The sequence below is a fragment of the Sinocyclocheilus anshuiensis genome, unplaced genomic scaffold, assembly GCF_001515605.1.
Source record: "Sinocyclocheilus anshuiensis isolate Anshui unplaced genomic scaffold, SAMN03320099.WGS_v1.1 scaffold877, whole genome shotgun sequence".
NCBI lineage: Eukaryota > Metazoa > Chordata > Actinopteri > Cypriniformes > Cyprinidae > Sinocyclocheilus > Sinocyclocheilus anshuiensis.
The window spans coordinates 43,833-58,240 of NW_015557181.1; the positions used below are offsets into that span (position 1 = coordinate 43,833).

At 37.1% G+C, this 14,408-nt stretch overlaps 1 protein-coding gene across 1 annotated transcript in view; it reads left to right on the forward strand.

The window, feature by feature from the left end:
- The window catches only part of LOC107678611 (lysyl oxidase homolog 3-like), a 30,329-nt gene that overhangs the window by 9,695 nt on the left and 6,226 nt on the right, over positions 1-14,408 (forward strand). Inside the window, exons 7-13 of the mRNA XM_016473954.1 lie at positions 5,646-5,706; positions 5,835-6,015; positions 6,127-6,281; positions 6,753-6,923; positions 10,895-11,050; positions 12,264-12,423; positions 12,544-12,787. Coding sequence (XP_016329440.1) covers positions 5,646-5,706; positions 5,835-6,015; positions 6,127-6,281; positions 6,753-6,923; positions 10,895-11,050; positions 12,264-12,423; positions 12,544-12,787 — 1,128 coding nt within the window. The remainder of the gene's footprint in view (positions 1-5,645; positions 5,707-5,834; positions 6,016-6,126; positions 6,282-6,752; positions 6,924-10,894; positions 11,051-12,263; positions 12,424-12,543; positions 12,788-14,408) is intronic.

Here is a 14,408-nt window from a genome sequence, read left to right on the forward strand (position 1 = left end):
CTCAGTAATCGTGAAAAAAGCCAGGAAATTTCAGTTTTGACAATATGGGACCTTTAATTTTTTTTTTATATCAACTTCAAATTTGGAACACAACTTATTTACACATATGGCTTTAATTTTATAGCAATTTTGGATTAAAACCTATTTTATAAAATATTTATTTTATATAAAATAAAATAAAAATAGTACAGTACATTTTCTTTACAGTAAATTTAAACTTCTATAACTTTTTTATGCTTTCATTTTTTGAAATTATTTCACTACTGAATTCATCTACAGATTGTCTTCTTTAAAAAGAGACCAACCTTAGGTCTGTATTCAAAAGTGTTTATGAATTATAACAATTTAAGTTTGAATAGTGCACTTTCACGTCTATGTTCATTTCTACAAAATGATGTTACTTTGCTTCTTGCCGGTTTTGCGACACTTTCAAAGTGAACTGTCCAGTGAACGAAGTTGTGGTGGGCTGCCTGGACCAAAAAATGCCAGGGCCGATTTTTTGGTCCCAGTCCAGCCCTGACTGTGTTGCTAATAGTGCTATGACTATAACTGAATCTTGGCATGTAGATGTGTTCAGGCTAGGACTCTCATCAAACATGTTAAGTTTCGGGCAGATTGGACACTGCATACCTGAGTTACATCAGGAAAACACCCTTTGAATGTGTACAGGTGGCGCTATCGAGCCATTTTGCCACACCCACTTCTGAAACACATAGCAGATGTAAATTTCGACCAGTTCTGACGCATGTGCAAAGTTTCATGAGTTTTGGAGCATGTTTAGACCCTCAAAAATGAAGAAACGAAGCAATTCGAAATGGGTCCTCACACCATCGGTGCTAGGGCCCTATAAGAAATGGAGCAATTCCAATAGGGTCCTCACACCATCGGTACTCGGGCCTTAATAATAAGAAACGGAGCAATTCCAATAGGGTCCTCACACCATCGGTGCTCGGGCCCTAATAATAAGAAACGGAGCAATTCCAATAGGGTCCTCACACCATCGGTGCTCGGGCCCTAATAATAAGAAACGGAGCAATTCCAATAGGGTCTTCACACCATCGGTACTCGGGCCCTAATAATAAGAAAAGGAGCAATTCCAATAGGGTCCTCACACCATCGGTACTCGGGCCCTAATAATAAGAAACGGAGCAATTCCAATAGGGTCCTCACACCATCGGTGCTTGGGCCCTAATAATAAGAAACGTAGCAATTCCTATAGGGTCCTCACACCATCGGTGCTCGGGCCCTAAATAAGTGGCTAGACCCAGAGTACCAAATTCAACTGGTGATTTTTAGTGGATGTATGATATAATTTCTCCTCAAGCTCACATAGATGTCCTCGCAGAGTAATCGCAGGTTTGTTCATCACATTAAAGAACATGAGATCCACTAATATTTGACAACCACAAATTGGCACATTACTTTTGAACGGGAAACCTTATCACTTACTGTACAAACGTCTTTTTTGTGAAATGTTTTTCTCAAAAAGGTTGCTTATGGTATCTTTCTTTATGTTACTACCACTTGGCTTGATATTTTGTTATATAATGCAGTGGTTTATGGGGCAATTTCAGGTATTTTATAACTTTAAACCAAAATAAATATTGTATTTTACAGTTGAAGCCACTTTGTGATCAAAACAGCCTTTTAAAAGCATCCTGGTTTGTTTGGAATTCCTCAAAGCTGACTGTCTAATTTGCGGCTGACTGGCTTCCTCTAAATTATAATTTGTCTGTGTGATCTAAACTATTTTGGATTCTTAGGGGACGTTATTGTGCAGTTTTTTATGTATATGTTATTTGAAACCTAATTTTAGTGTTTGGATTTTAACCATAGCATCCAGAGATTCAAAAGATCGTTTCAAATGTATTTTTGTCTTTTCTACTGCAGTGCCTTATAGATAGTTTTTCTTCAAATACTCGAAATGAAGAGCTCATATACACCATTAAGAAGATGTATAGTTACCGCATCTGTTCAGGCACTCTTAAAAAGATGGAAAATGTCTCTGTTTCATGAACCTCGGCCAATAAATCATTATAGATCATCATACACTTCCATGCTCTGGCCAAAAAAGACTTTTGTAAGAATCTGCTTATGCAAGTCAGAATATGTAGTTATGAAACCTGGCAGCATATGTGAGCACACACACACAAACCTGGATGGATATATTAAGTGTCAGAGAAAGATCCATTATTGCAGACCCCAGTGTTTCGTGGGGTCATATAAGTGATGTTGTTCTGCTGGCCGTCCGTACAGCAGTTTCTGTGCATTGTCACATGAAGTAATGACGAATGTTTACAAAGCCCTGAAAAAAGTGAAATCAATCCCATATGTGGCCACTGGGCCGCTGGCCAATGAGTTTTTAACTGTGTGAGGGATGTGGAAGTTTTATCATTGTGCCAGTGAAAAATGTACCATGGATTAGTGAGGCCCTGATGGGAATTTCATACTGAGCTGCTGTGTTTGTTTTTGTCTCTCTGATTCATTCTGATTTGATATCATAGTGATATGTAATAAAATGTTATGTTAATTTGATCTGATCCTGCACCATTTTTACTGCAAACCAGGCTGTAACCATCATATTATATATATAATTATAAATGGCCAAATTGCTGCTGTTTGTTATTAGGATGCCAAAAAGTTACAAAAAATTATTTTAGGGCTTCCAAACAGACCATGATGCTTTTAAAAGGCTGTTTTGATCACAAAGTGGGTTTAACTATTAAAATACATATTTATTTTTACCAAAAACTACTTGGACCACTGCATTATAAAACTAAATATTAAGCAAGTGATATTTAATATAAACAAAGATAGCATAAGCACAATTTAAAAAAGAATCTGAAAATGACATCAAAACAGTGAAACTTGTTTTAAATTATTTATTAGTTGACAACTGTTTTACAATAGAAATTTAAATGACCAAACTGCTCAACTTTTTTGACAGATTTTGCCATTTTGAATTGAAAATATAGGATGAATCATTTACATGTTTCATGTAATTCATAACTGAATGTGGCAAGACAAGAATCATTTAGCCATTTTGTGTTTTCAACATGCACATTATACACAAATTCACACTTACTTAGATGCTTGTTTTAAAATAAAACTATTATTTGCAAATAGTTCAAACTGATTACAAAAAAAATATCTCTTACCGTTTGCCGTATTCTTTATTCTCCTAAATCCATTTAAACCACTCAATTGTTTAATTTCTTTAAACAAAAAGACCAAACTCCCAGGGGCATAAATTACAATAAACAATTGATCAAGAGCAATTTTTGAAGAGGACACAAATAATACAGCTAAAATTGTACTTGTAAGGGCAAGTATACACAGCCTTACTACTATCAGTGCAGCAGGGAGACCGTGCCAAATTAGACAACTTCAAGCTGTTGTGGTCGCACCGCGACAGCGCTCGTGTCCGTTGTAGATATTACCATCCGTCAAGCAGGTAATGTTATTATTGCTAACATAGCGGACTCATCGAAAAGTACATTGCCATAATCTGTATTAAAGATAACTTAATCACTTCATCCAATGTTTAAGTGAATAAAATAGCCTTGACAGTCGAGTTCCATAACTATTGACTTTGTTCTCGCTCACCGGACTTAAAATGCATTTTTGCCCCGTTTGTGTTATTTTACTATTTACAAAGTTATTTAAAGTATAAAAAAATTGTTATTTACAATACACAGCGTGGTTTTTAATCATATTTTTAGCTGGTCCTGTCCCGACCCCCCCGGGATTTCCGCCTATGCAAACACCTAGCAACGCAATAACAACTGCATAGAAACACGCTAAATACCACTCTGAACACCTTAGAGGCAATGCTCTGGCAACCACCCAATACACCCCAGCTTGTGCAAGTTTTTGATGATTCTATAATAAGGCTGAATGTGATTGCATTGCTTTGTTCTGCTTTGCTTGTTTGGCTTCTCTCCTCCATCTGCATTGGAACAATCATCCACATCTGAACTCTGAAACACTTACTCCGATTCACAGCAGATGGTGAAATGTAAGCAGTCTGTGATGGGACAGAAAAACAAGTAAGCATCTGAGAATTCACATGTGCATCCTGATTGTTTGAGAGAATAGCTATGATTTCAACCAATGAGCTCTCTGCGTGTGTATTAAACTGAATGAGTGACTCATACCTCCTTAGACATGAGCTCAAGTCCTCAGCACGCTGAAATTAAGCTCCAAAAACACACTCCTGCTGGCTGTTCCTTCATTCTGACCGATGAAAAATCCTCTCTTGACAGAAGGCCATTTTATTTACACTTAATGTTGCTTAATATTAAAGTCTACCAGCTGACTAAACACAAGTAATCTTCAGTGGATGAAAAAGATGCCATTTAACTTTTCCATTGCTTTTAAATGATTGTGGGCTCAGACAATTTACTGAAAAGAAATGTGTAAAATACTGTACTTCTCTTCATCTTTGTAATTATGACATTCATATCAGGTTTGTGCCATAAGTGCTTGGCTAGATACACTTCAGAAATAGCTCACTCTGCACATTCAGAAGACTGTGGATATCTTACACTTCTCAGATGAGAAATTCAGTTTAAAAAAAAGTGAAATTATTTGTTTGCTTACTTGGTTTTATATTGTGTTATGCAAGGACATTCAGACATTTGTAAGCGTGTAAATACTTTTTGGGGCCAATGTACATAGATCTTATTCTCCAATATTTTATTAGTTTTTTTTTATTCGATCATTTAATTGGACAGATTGCTTTGCTCTGGAACGAATATGTAACACACACACACACACGTGAGCGGAAAGTATCCTCTCTCTCAGGAGTGTGATAAAACCTCAGTGACTCAACCGTCACTCACTACAGTAATATTACTCCATACCAGATTTCTCATGGTCATGTCATCGCCTGCATGAGAGTCTAGAACGTGTCATAAATCTGGATAACCAATGTAAAAGTCTAGCCTTTCATAAAGCAAATACCACAGTGTGAGCTAGACATGCTGCGGGTGAATTTTTGGAAAGCTGTCAAGAACATGTCTGGGTCATATTTCATCAGATAATAGAAAGAAATAAGAGATTATCTTTTACAAGAAAATTAACCCCCCCCCCCCCATATTCATTACCGCAATACAAAAAAAAACTATTTCTGTCTTGACAACTCTCAGAGAGTTTAGCATGGTAATGTACATGACAATGTTAATGTGTTTGGTCTTGGCGGAATAGATCTGCAATGCTGCTGCAAGTACCAAGTACCAAGACTTGCTACTGCCAATACATCCACAGACATGCTTCTGTGAGCATGCAAGAAAAACTGCTGCGGCACATATAATATTTATAAAATAACCCCTATATGTAAAATACATTAATCACCCCATAGCAGATCTATACAGGTGGAGCTGGGGAAGGTGGAGGGTTTCTGAAGCATGCTGAAACTGCTACAGCAAACACTAGCTGAGTATTTGAATGTTGAGAAGCAAGCTCATTGGCTGCTGATGCGAAAGAATCCAATCAGCTGCGCCATGTGAATAATGATATCATTATGTCAGACTGAGTTAGACCTATCGGCTTGTGCTGATCTAGTTTCATGACAGAACTTTGTATGCATGTGTGTATGCACTAAATAATGTTTTTTTTTTTTTTTTTTGGGTTTTTTTTCTGTTTTTCGTGCCCGGGCTGCTGTTCACACAGGGCAGAGCTCGCAGAGTCAAGCTGAATCCAATGGTGATCAGATAAAACTAATTTTAATAACTGATTTCAAATCATTAAGATTTATGAAGGTAATAACAACAGTATAACAAAGAACACCTGCATTATGGCTTCCAGTGACCATGCTCCTTCTCATTCTCCAGTCTCAGGTGCGTCTGAAGGGCGGGGCAAAGACAGGTGAGGGTCGTGTGGAGGTCCTAAAGGGGAGTGAGTGGGGTACGGTGTGTGACGACCACTGGAACCTGCAGTCCGCCAGTGTGGTGTGTAGAGAGGTGGGCTTTGGCACTGCTAAAGAGGCTCTGACCGGAGCACGAATGGGCCAAGGTGGGCTTCCATATAACTAATAGATAGTAGGTCTTCAGCCGATCATAGTTGATCCATGATCCATACAGATATGCTCCCCATTCAAAAACTGTTATGATCTCTTGTCCATAGGTATGGGTCCCATCTACATGAATGAAGTTCAGTGTCGTGGTGATGAGAAGAGCCTGTGGGACTGTCCTCATAAGAGCATCACTGCTGAAGACTGCAAACACATGGAGGACGCCTCCGTCATCTGCAACATCCCCTACATGGGCTTTGAGAAATCGGTCAGACACATACATGATGATTCCAGTGCTAAAGTAAACTATAATGTGTTTGGAGAAAAAACTGCCTCAAATTGGCTTTTATTCAACATTTAACAATTAATATACTTAACCAGAATTGTCTCTGATGTACGAGTCAACACACAGAAAACCTTTAAGGCTCTCATCAAAGTGCCTTCCTATGCAGCTAACATAACGCTTATGTGCATTTTTGTGCATTGTGCAAAAGTTTTTCCTTGCTCAGCTATGAAAACTAACAATGCTTTTCAAGGCTGATCCTAACTAAAGCATTGCACCACCAAAATCTGTAGTCACTTAAAACGAGCATGTTTTTATTCAAATAGGTGATGCAATGCATGGTAAAATCAAGTTCTCACAGCCCTAGATCAGCGCTGCTTATCAGGTTAAATGATCAAAGTCAAGGTCCTTAAGTCTTTTAATTCTTTCTCATGCTTGCTTTGTAACCCATCACAGATCCGCCTGACAGGGGGTCGAACGCAGTTGGAAGGGAGGGTTGAGCTGCTGCTTTCTACAGGCAGTGGGGTGAGGGACTGGGGTTTGGTCTGCGGGGACGGATGGACGTCTCGGGAGGCCATGGTAGTGTGCAGACAGCTGGGGTTGGGACATGCCAGCAGTGGCCTGAGAGTAAGATAACCGCTGTATATCATACAACACATGCACACACATACAGTATGATAGATAAATAGGTGAATGAATTTTGGGGGGGGTGCACAGAAACCGCATCTCAAGCACCATATGAAAATCTGTATTTACAAAGGTCAGAGTTACAGAGACACAGAGCAATCAGAGGGTTGAAATGTGTGACCGTAAAGAGATAGCTAGACAGACAGACAATTTGTTGCAAGGGTTTTCAAAATCTGAAAATTATGTTTTTAGGCAGTTCCAACAGATCAAGTGGTGACAGCATGTTTTGGCACAGTTTTTAACCTGCAGTGTACGAATAATAAGTAGACCCAGACCCAGAATCTGCACGCTTTCCACATTTTCTGTGTTGATTATGTGGGAAAATCTGGAACAAATCTTTACGATTGATGTGTGTTTCTGCTGAACTTTCTGTGGGCACAAATTCTGAGCAGACTTTGAATTCACAAGATTGCTGAATGAGTTTAGCATCTGAACAGAAAAGATTGCTTCTTGAAAGTAGTAAAGGAAGGTAGGCTGATCCATGAAAACTATTTTGTGTTATGTAACTAGGCATGAAAGTTATTGTTTACACGTACATACACATGCTTTTAATTAGCAGTGACAAGGTTTTTTCTTCATGCCTTCATGCATTAGCAAAGCTGGGTAGATTACTTACAAATTGTAGTCCGTTACTGATTCCAAATTACATAATAAAAATGGTACCATATTGATATATATATAAAAAAAATAAAAAAAAAGAGTAAGAAAATATATTCTTTTTGCAAACGAAAGTGCATTAAACATTACATTATCAGGGTTTCCCAACTGGGGTTCGTGAAGGAACTGCAAGGGGTTCGAAAACTAATAATTAATTAAATCATAAAAATGTAAAATTAAATTAAGGCTTTTGAAAATAACATCAACCAAAATAAAACACTTACTAAAAAAATGAAATATTTTATTTGTTTACTGCTAGTTTGTTTGAACAATGTGTAATCATGTAATCAATAAAAAAGTAACTGTAGTCTGATTCCTCTAGTCTGAGTATTTCATAATGTAATTTCATCTAATTACAGGTACTTCATTTTTGGAATCTGATTACGTAATCCAGATTACATGTAATTAGTTACTACCCAGCTCTGTGCATAGGTTTGCCACAGCTAAAATACACCGCAAACAATTATTTCTGTTCATCAGTATTTTTTTTTGTTTTCCCATTACAAATATCTAAACAATCTTAAATAAAGATATATTCACTTAAGAGGCAAAATGACATTAATGATATCAAGTCTTGTTTTGTTAAATTGTATTAAAATTAAGTTTAATCTTAAAACAAAAAAATCTGCCAATGGGGTCAGAAAAATAAACTTTCAAAGGGAAAAGAAGGCATTGGCATAAACTAAATTTAAACTCATTAAAGGTGCCATAGAATGCATTGATACAATATTTTAAATTGTTCTCTGATATCTACATAGAAGGTATGTGGCTTAGGTAAGGGCAAAAAATCTCCAGAAACGGTTTTACATGTCCATTTACAACCCAAGGATTTGTCCCTAGAATGAAATGGTCTGTTTTTACCTTATTTGGAAGGGTCATGAATAATAATGTTGAGCTCTGCTCTGATTGGCTGTTTCACAGTGCGGCTCATTTCAGTAGCTCACATAGCAGGAAGGAAACACAGGGAAAATATACATTTCAATAGTGTCTCTCGCAGTTATATCGTTGGGTAATTATACTGTATATAAAATGCGGACATCAGTGAGCCGCTATTAATATGCGGGGCATTGAAACTGCTTTCGAATGCACGATCGCTTTACTTTCACTTTCGAGATTTGCGATCGCACGTGCTCTGTGTAAACTACAGCGGCAGTACTTACCACACATTTTACAAGATCAGATGCTTGTCAGTGACAGGATCTGTAAATCATTCGCCATCATCCTCAGTCATCTCTCCTTACTCTGTTTATGTGGTAAGTGAAATCTTATGTACTGTAATGTAACAGGCTACCGCTAGCAAGCAGCTAACCATGTCCCTTTAGTGGCTCGCGTTATTTGTTTTCCGTGACTTTCTGAACAGACACCAACCCATCCCTGCACATCACATCCCCTGCACAGCCTGGAACATAACGTTTATTTCCATGATCTGCCATTTTCGCTATTATCCTCGCTTGTTTCTTCACAATACCTGCAGAACTGTATGTCATTTCCATGTACAGAACTGTTATTATTCAACTATGCCAAGGTAAATACAGTTTTCCATTCTATGGCACCTTTAACTTAATTTTGATAATCGTTTCAGAAAATAAGACTTAATATTAGTAATTTTGCTTCTCAGATTAATATCCTGATTTAGGAATGTTTAGATATTTGCACTGAACAACAAGATAAATTTTTCTTTTATTTTATTTTTTTGCAGTGTAGGCGTTCACACTGACAGGAAGTTTTCAATTGATTACCATAACAATAGAGCATTTGCACCTACATCATGGTTTGGTCAGTTACCCGGATACGTAGCCATATTGGAGATACTTGGATGTAAACAACAGCATGGCTTGCACATACAATTACATAATAATATTTCTACTTCAATTCGTTTTTTTTCTTTAAATATACAAATTTAAATGGTGGCTGTCATAAAAAAATGATGGATTTATTCAAACATAAATTAAACATAAGAACAGTAAAAATTATAATGAATATGTTATATGGTGCATATATTTAGCAAAATATCCCTCTGTACAGTTTATTTGTACTTTTCTGGCTGACTAATGTCTAATGTCAACTTTATATTGACGTCTTTGTGCGGCGGAAACACTGATTGAGCGATTACATGAGACAGGATACAGATTGTAAAGTTGTACTCTTTCTTTTAACTTACCTTCGGATGTTTAGTCATGTTTATTTTGTGCTGAAGCTGGTATTAATGTGGAGGAGATGACTAGGTCACGTGCGCTCTGCCGCGTCTGTTGAAATGAGGCGCTACAGCGATCTGTCACTCCACATTAAACAGCGCCAAAACGACATTTATTGTTTGAATACTGCAATACAATGGACATAAATTGAAACCTGGGACTTTGTTTCATATTAAAAGCACCAAAGCACAATGCTTATTGCGATTTATTGGATGGGAAGTGTCCTTCAATGTTCCGTCCATTAACTTAAAAAAGGCTAGACTAATCGATTCTTGGGATTTAAGAATCGATATCGTTCCGTAAAAAAGAGAATCGATTAATATCGAGATATCGATATTTTTTACCCAGCCCTACTAATTTATGATGTCTAATCCAGGGAAAAAACTTGTGGAAGATGCTAAATCATATAGAGAAGGACTTAAGCAAGAAATCAATAAGCAGGAAATGGTGAAATATTTTGACAAACAAAGGTTAATATGGTTAAGATATTACCCTAATATTTCACCTACCTGAAATGAAATGATAAGAACAAACACGAATGTTGTCAAGATTCTTGCCCTGGAAATCCTGGTTCAATTTGGCCAACCACAAATGCCTTCTTTCCTCAGGTTTTGCACTCTTCTCCTTGATAACTTCTGAGTCTTTAGCACTCCAGATGTTTTTTCCGGTCTGACCAATTAAAGCCCAAAACACAACAATAATTGACCATTTTAAACAGCAATAATCAGCAAAATTTGCAAGTTCTGTTCGGTTCAGTGCCACCAATATGGCCGACTCGCGGATTAATGACGTGTCATGAAAATACTCTATACATTTTCAAAACAGTGTGAACGGGGCATAATGCTAACACCTCTTATCCCTGCAATGCATTCACTTACAAATACAATACTCTCTAGCCTTTGCGAATGATCACAATAATCCACTAAAATGACTACTTGATAGTATGAGATAGTATAGAACTTTGTAATTGAAGCATTAGCATAGCTGGCTCATACATGGTTAGCACTGTATTTAGCCTACTTTGCATGCTAAGCCCTTGCAGTGGGGGTCTGTCTGCAGATCTGTATAGTGGGGGGCAGGACAGATCATGAGGGGCGCGTGGAGGTTCAGGTCAAGTCCAGGTGGGGAACTGTATGCAGTGACAACTGGACCACAAGAGAAGCCATGGTGGCGTGCAGACAGTTAGGCCTCAGATACTGCCTGCATGCTATCACTGTGAGTAAGAAAGGTGCTATGGGACTGGCTAATCAAGCACTGCAGATTGATTGGTTGTGAAATCCCATGTTAGCCTAAAATGTGAATTATTATTAATATGTGAAGTGTACACTACCGTTCAAATGTTTGGGGCCAATAATAATAATAAAAAAAAAAAAAAACTTATTTAGAAAAATGCATTAAATTGATCAAAGGTGGCAGTAAAAACTATTTTAGTGTCACAAAAGGTTTTTATTTCAAATAAATGCTATATTGAAGAATCCTTGAATATTATGTTTTCACAAAAATATTAAGCAGCACAACTGTTTTCTACGTTGATAATAATTCGAAATGTATCTTGAGCAGCAAATCAGCTTATTGAAATGATTACTGAAGGATCATGTGACACTGAAGACTGGAGTAATGATGCTGAAAAATCAGATTTGCATCACATGAATAAATTATATTTTAAAAATATTAACACAGAAAATAATATTTATAATATATATTTATAATGTAATAGCAGTTCAAAATATTACCGTTTTTACTGTATTTTTGATTAATTAAATGCAGCCTTGCTTAACTTGAGAGACCTTTTTTTTCAAAAACACAAAAAAGATCTTACAAACCCCAAATTTCTGAACGGTGTAGAAAAAAAATAAAAAAATAAAATAAATAAATAAATAAAAAAATCAGCTAGAGGCTACATTTTTGTGGAATTATTTTCCCACTTAACAAACATATTAGCAGTGGAAGTTAAAATAGTCCAGATAAGGTTACTAAAACATTGAGGTGTGTCCTGTTTATTTTAAGAAAATTTTAATTAAAAAATTTTTGAATTTTATATTTATTTATTAGCTGTCAAACAGTATATCTTTTCTTTACTTAATGAATGAAATTTTAAAAATTTTCGATGAGTTTTTTTTCCTATCCTAGTTTTATGTGCAAAGATAAACAACTATAAGCAATCTATTTAATATACTTGTAAACATTGTGGCTTAGAATATGGCAACCAGCAACATTCAACCAATAGTGTAAATTTGGGGCAGGACTATCTGTTTGTTTGACCAATGGAAGCATTTGCCTTATTTTTATTTATTTTTTGCTATTCTGTTTGATTCACATTTAATTAATGTCTGCTGCTGACATACTTTGTATTAGGTTTCTTGCTTTATCCGTGTTCAGTAATTTACTACATTCATTCATCTACTGATGAGCTCTCCTCTGTGTAAAGGAAACTTGGTACTGGGACAGCAGTAATGTGACGGAGATGGTTCTGAGCGGAGTGAAGTGTAAAGGAAATGAAATGACTCTGACCGACTGTCAGCATCATTCTGTCGTCAGCTGCAAAAGAGCGGGAGCGCAGTTTTCTGCTGGCATCATTTGCTCAGACAGTAAGTCATATGCGAGTCTGTAAACAAAAGTTTGTTAGCAAGAGAAGGGATAAAGCAATAGCTAATGTTATTCCATCATATTTGAGTGTAATATTGGTCCCTTTCTCCCACAATCCCTAGCGGCTTCGGACCTTGTGCTGAACGCTCCACTGGTGGAGCAGACGGTTTACATCGAGGACCGACCCCTGCACTTGCTGTACTGCGCAGCAGAGGAGAACTGCCTGGCCAAATCAGCTGCTCAAGCCAACTGGCCGTATGGCCACCGCCGCCTGCTGCGCTTCTCCTCTGAGATACACAACATTGGCAAGGCTGACTTCCGGCCACGGCTCGGTCGCCACTCCTGGGTGTGGCATGAATGCCATAGGTAAACGCTGGAGCTGTGGCTGATTTTCAGATCTTATATACTTGACCCAGTCTTATGTGCCCAGTCTTGCATGTAGTGCATGTGTTTAACACCCAAAAACATACACTATACAAGTATGCAAACGCTCATTTAACATGAGGTTAAATTCAGTCACCAGAAGTAAAAGCTAAATTTAGGCTATAAACAAATTATGCCACAGTCACATGACTTCAACTTTACCACTACTAATCTCTTTAAATCTTTATTTACAAAAAAAAAAAAAAATTCCTGAAAGTCTGAGATAGAATAGTTTGTAAATGGATGACTATTAACACAATGAGACTGAAAGTGGACTAATACTTTTACAGCATTTATCAATCTTGGATCCTAGACTAATTAATGATGTAAAAAAAAAAAGATCATTGTTAGTTCATGGTGTCTAATGCATGGACTACTGTCAATGTTCTCTCCGCATTGCCACAAGGGGAACTACAATGGCCATCATCCATAAACTGTCTTTTTCTATTGTCATTTTTGGGTGAACTATCCCTTTTAATATGTTTCAATGATCTGGCCAAGCATTCATGTCTGCATTTGTGTATTTGCGAAGAGTATGTTTCAGGCCTAAGCATGACAGCATCAAGACGTGAACTCAGACTGAAATATGCATAAATAGATTCATGTTCACTTATGCTAATGTTGTTCGCAGAGCGCACTTGAAACTGCTTGCTTGTTTTGAACAGGGATCTATCAACTGTGTTTTTCTTTTGAGCGTCTGGCAGCCTTGCTGAATCTCTTTTTGCTCCGTTCTGATCCAGCTGCAGTCCCAAGGACCCATATGGCTTTACTAACACTGAGCACTCATGGTCATGTCGGCTGAACATCTGATTTACAAAGGTCATAAACTGATATAAATGTCTTTCTACAAACCAGAGCAGAAGCGTTCAAGACCCTGGACAACCTACAGGGTGAAAGAAAGTTCATGCTAGCTGTCTCTGCTTTAAATGAACACGTGTGCCGACATGATCCAAGGCTGGTTATATCAGTCTAACAGTGGTTTCTGTTTGTCATGGTTCTAACTTTTAATTACACAGAGGCGAAGCATGGGCTAAGTGCTTAAATATGAATAGTTTTATGTCTGCATGGCTACAATTCCTTCTTGCATCTGTAAAAATAATTATTCTGCTTTGTGCATTGAATTCTATGGCAGCCCTTAAAACTGAATTTTAAAAATTATTAAAATGTGTACTCTTATTGAGAATCATTGAGGACCAAAAAGCCTGGTGACAAACAAGTTACAATGTCCACATAAATCCGTGTATCATTCGATCATTCGTTTTTTGATTTAATATTGAAAGTAGAAAAATTTGAAAACGGCTCCTTTTTCGTAAAGTCGCTTTTTTTTATCATGATACATAGGCCTACTGTGATTTACTGTGATTTATTACTGTGATTTATTCCAAAGTGACTAACGTCAAATAATCTAAATGAAGCCTTTTAAAAGACGAGTATTCGCTGTGGTTCATGTTTGTGGCATGCGCCGGAAAGATGCTCAAGGAGACCGAGACGTGCTAAAGCAGCGCATTCTGTTGTTCTCTTTATTTTTCAAAGGCATGACATTTTGTAGTTATTTTGAACGTAA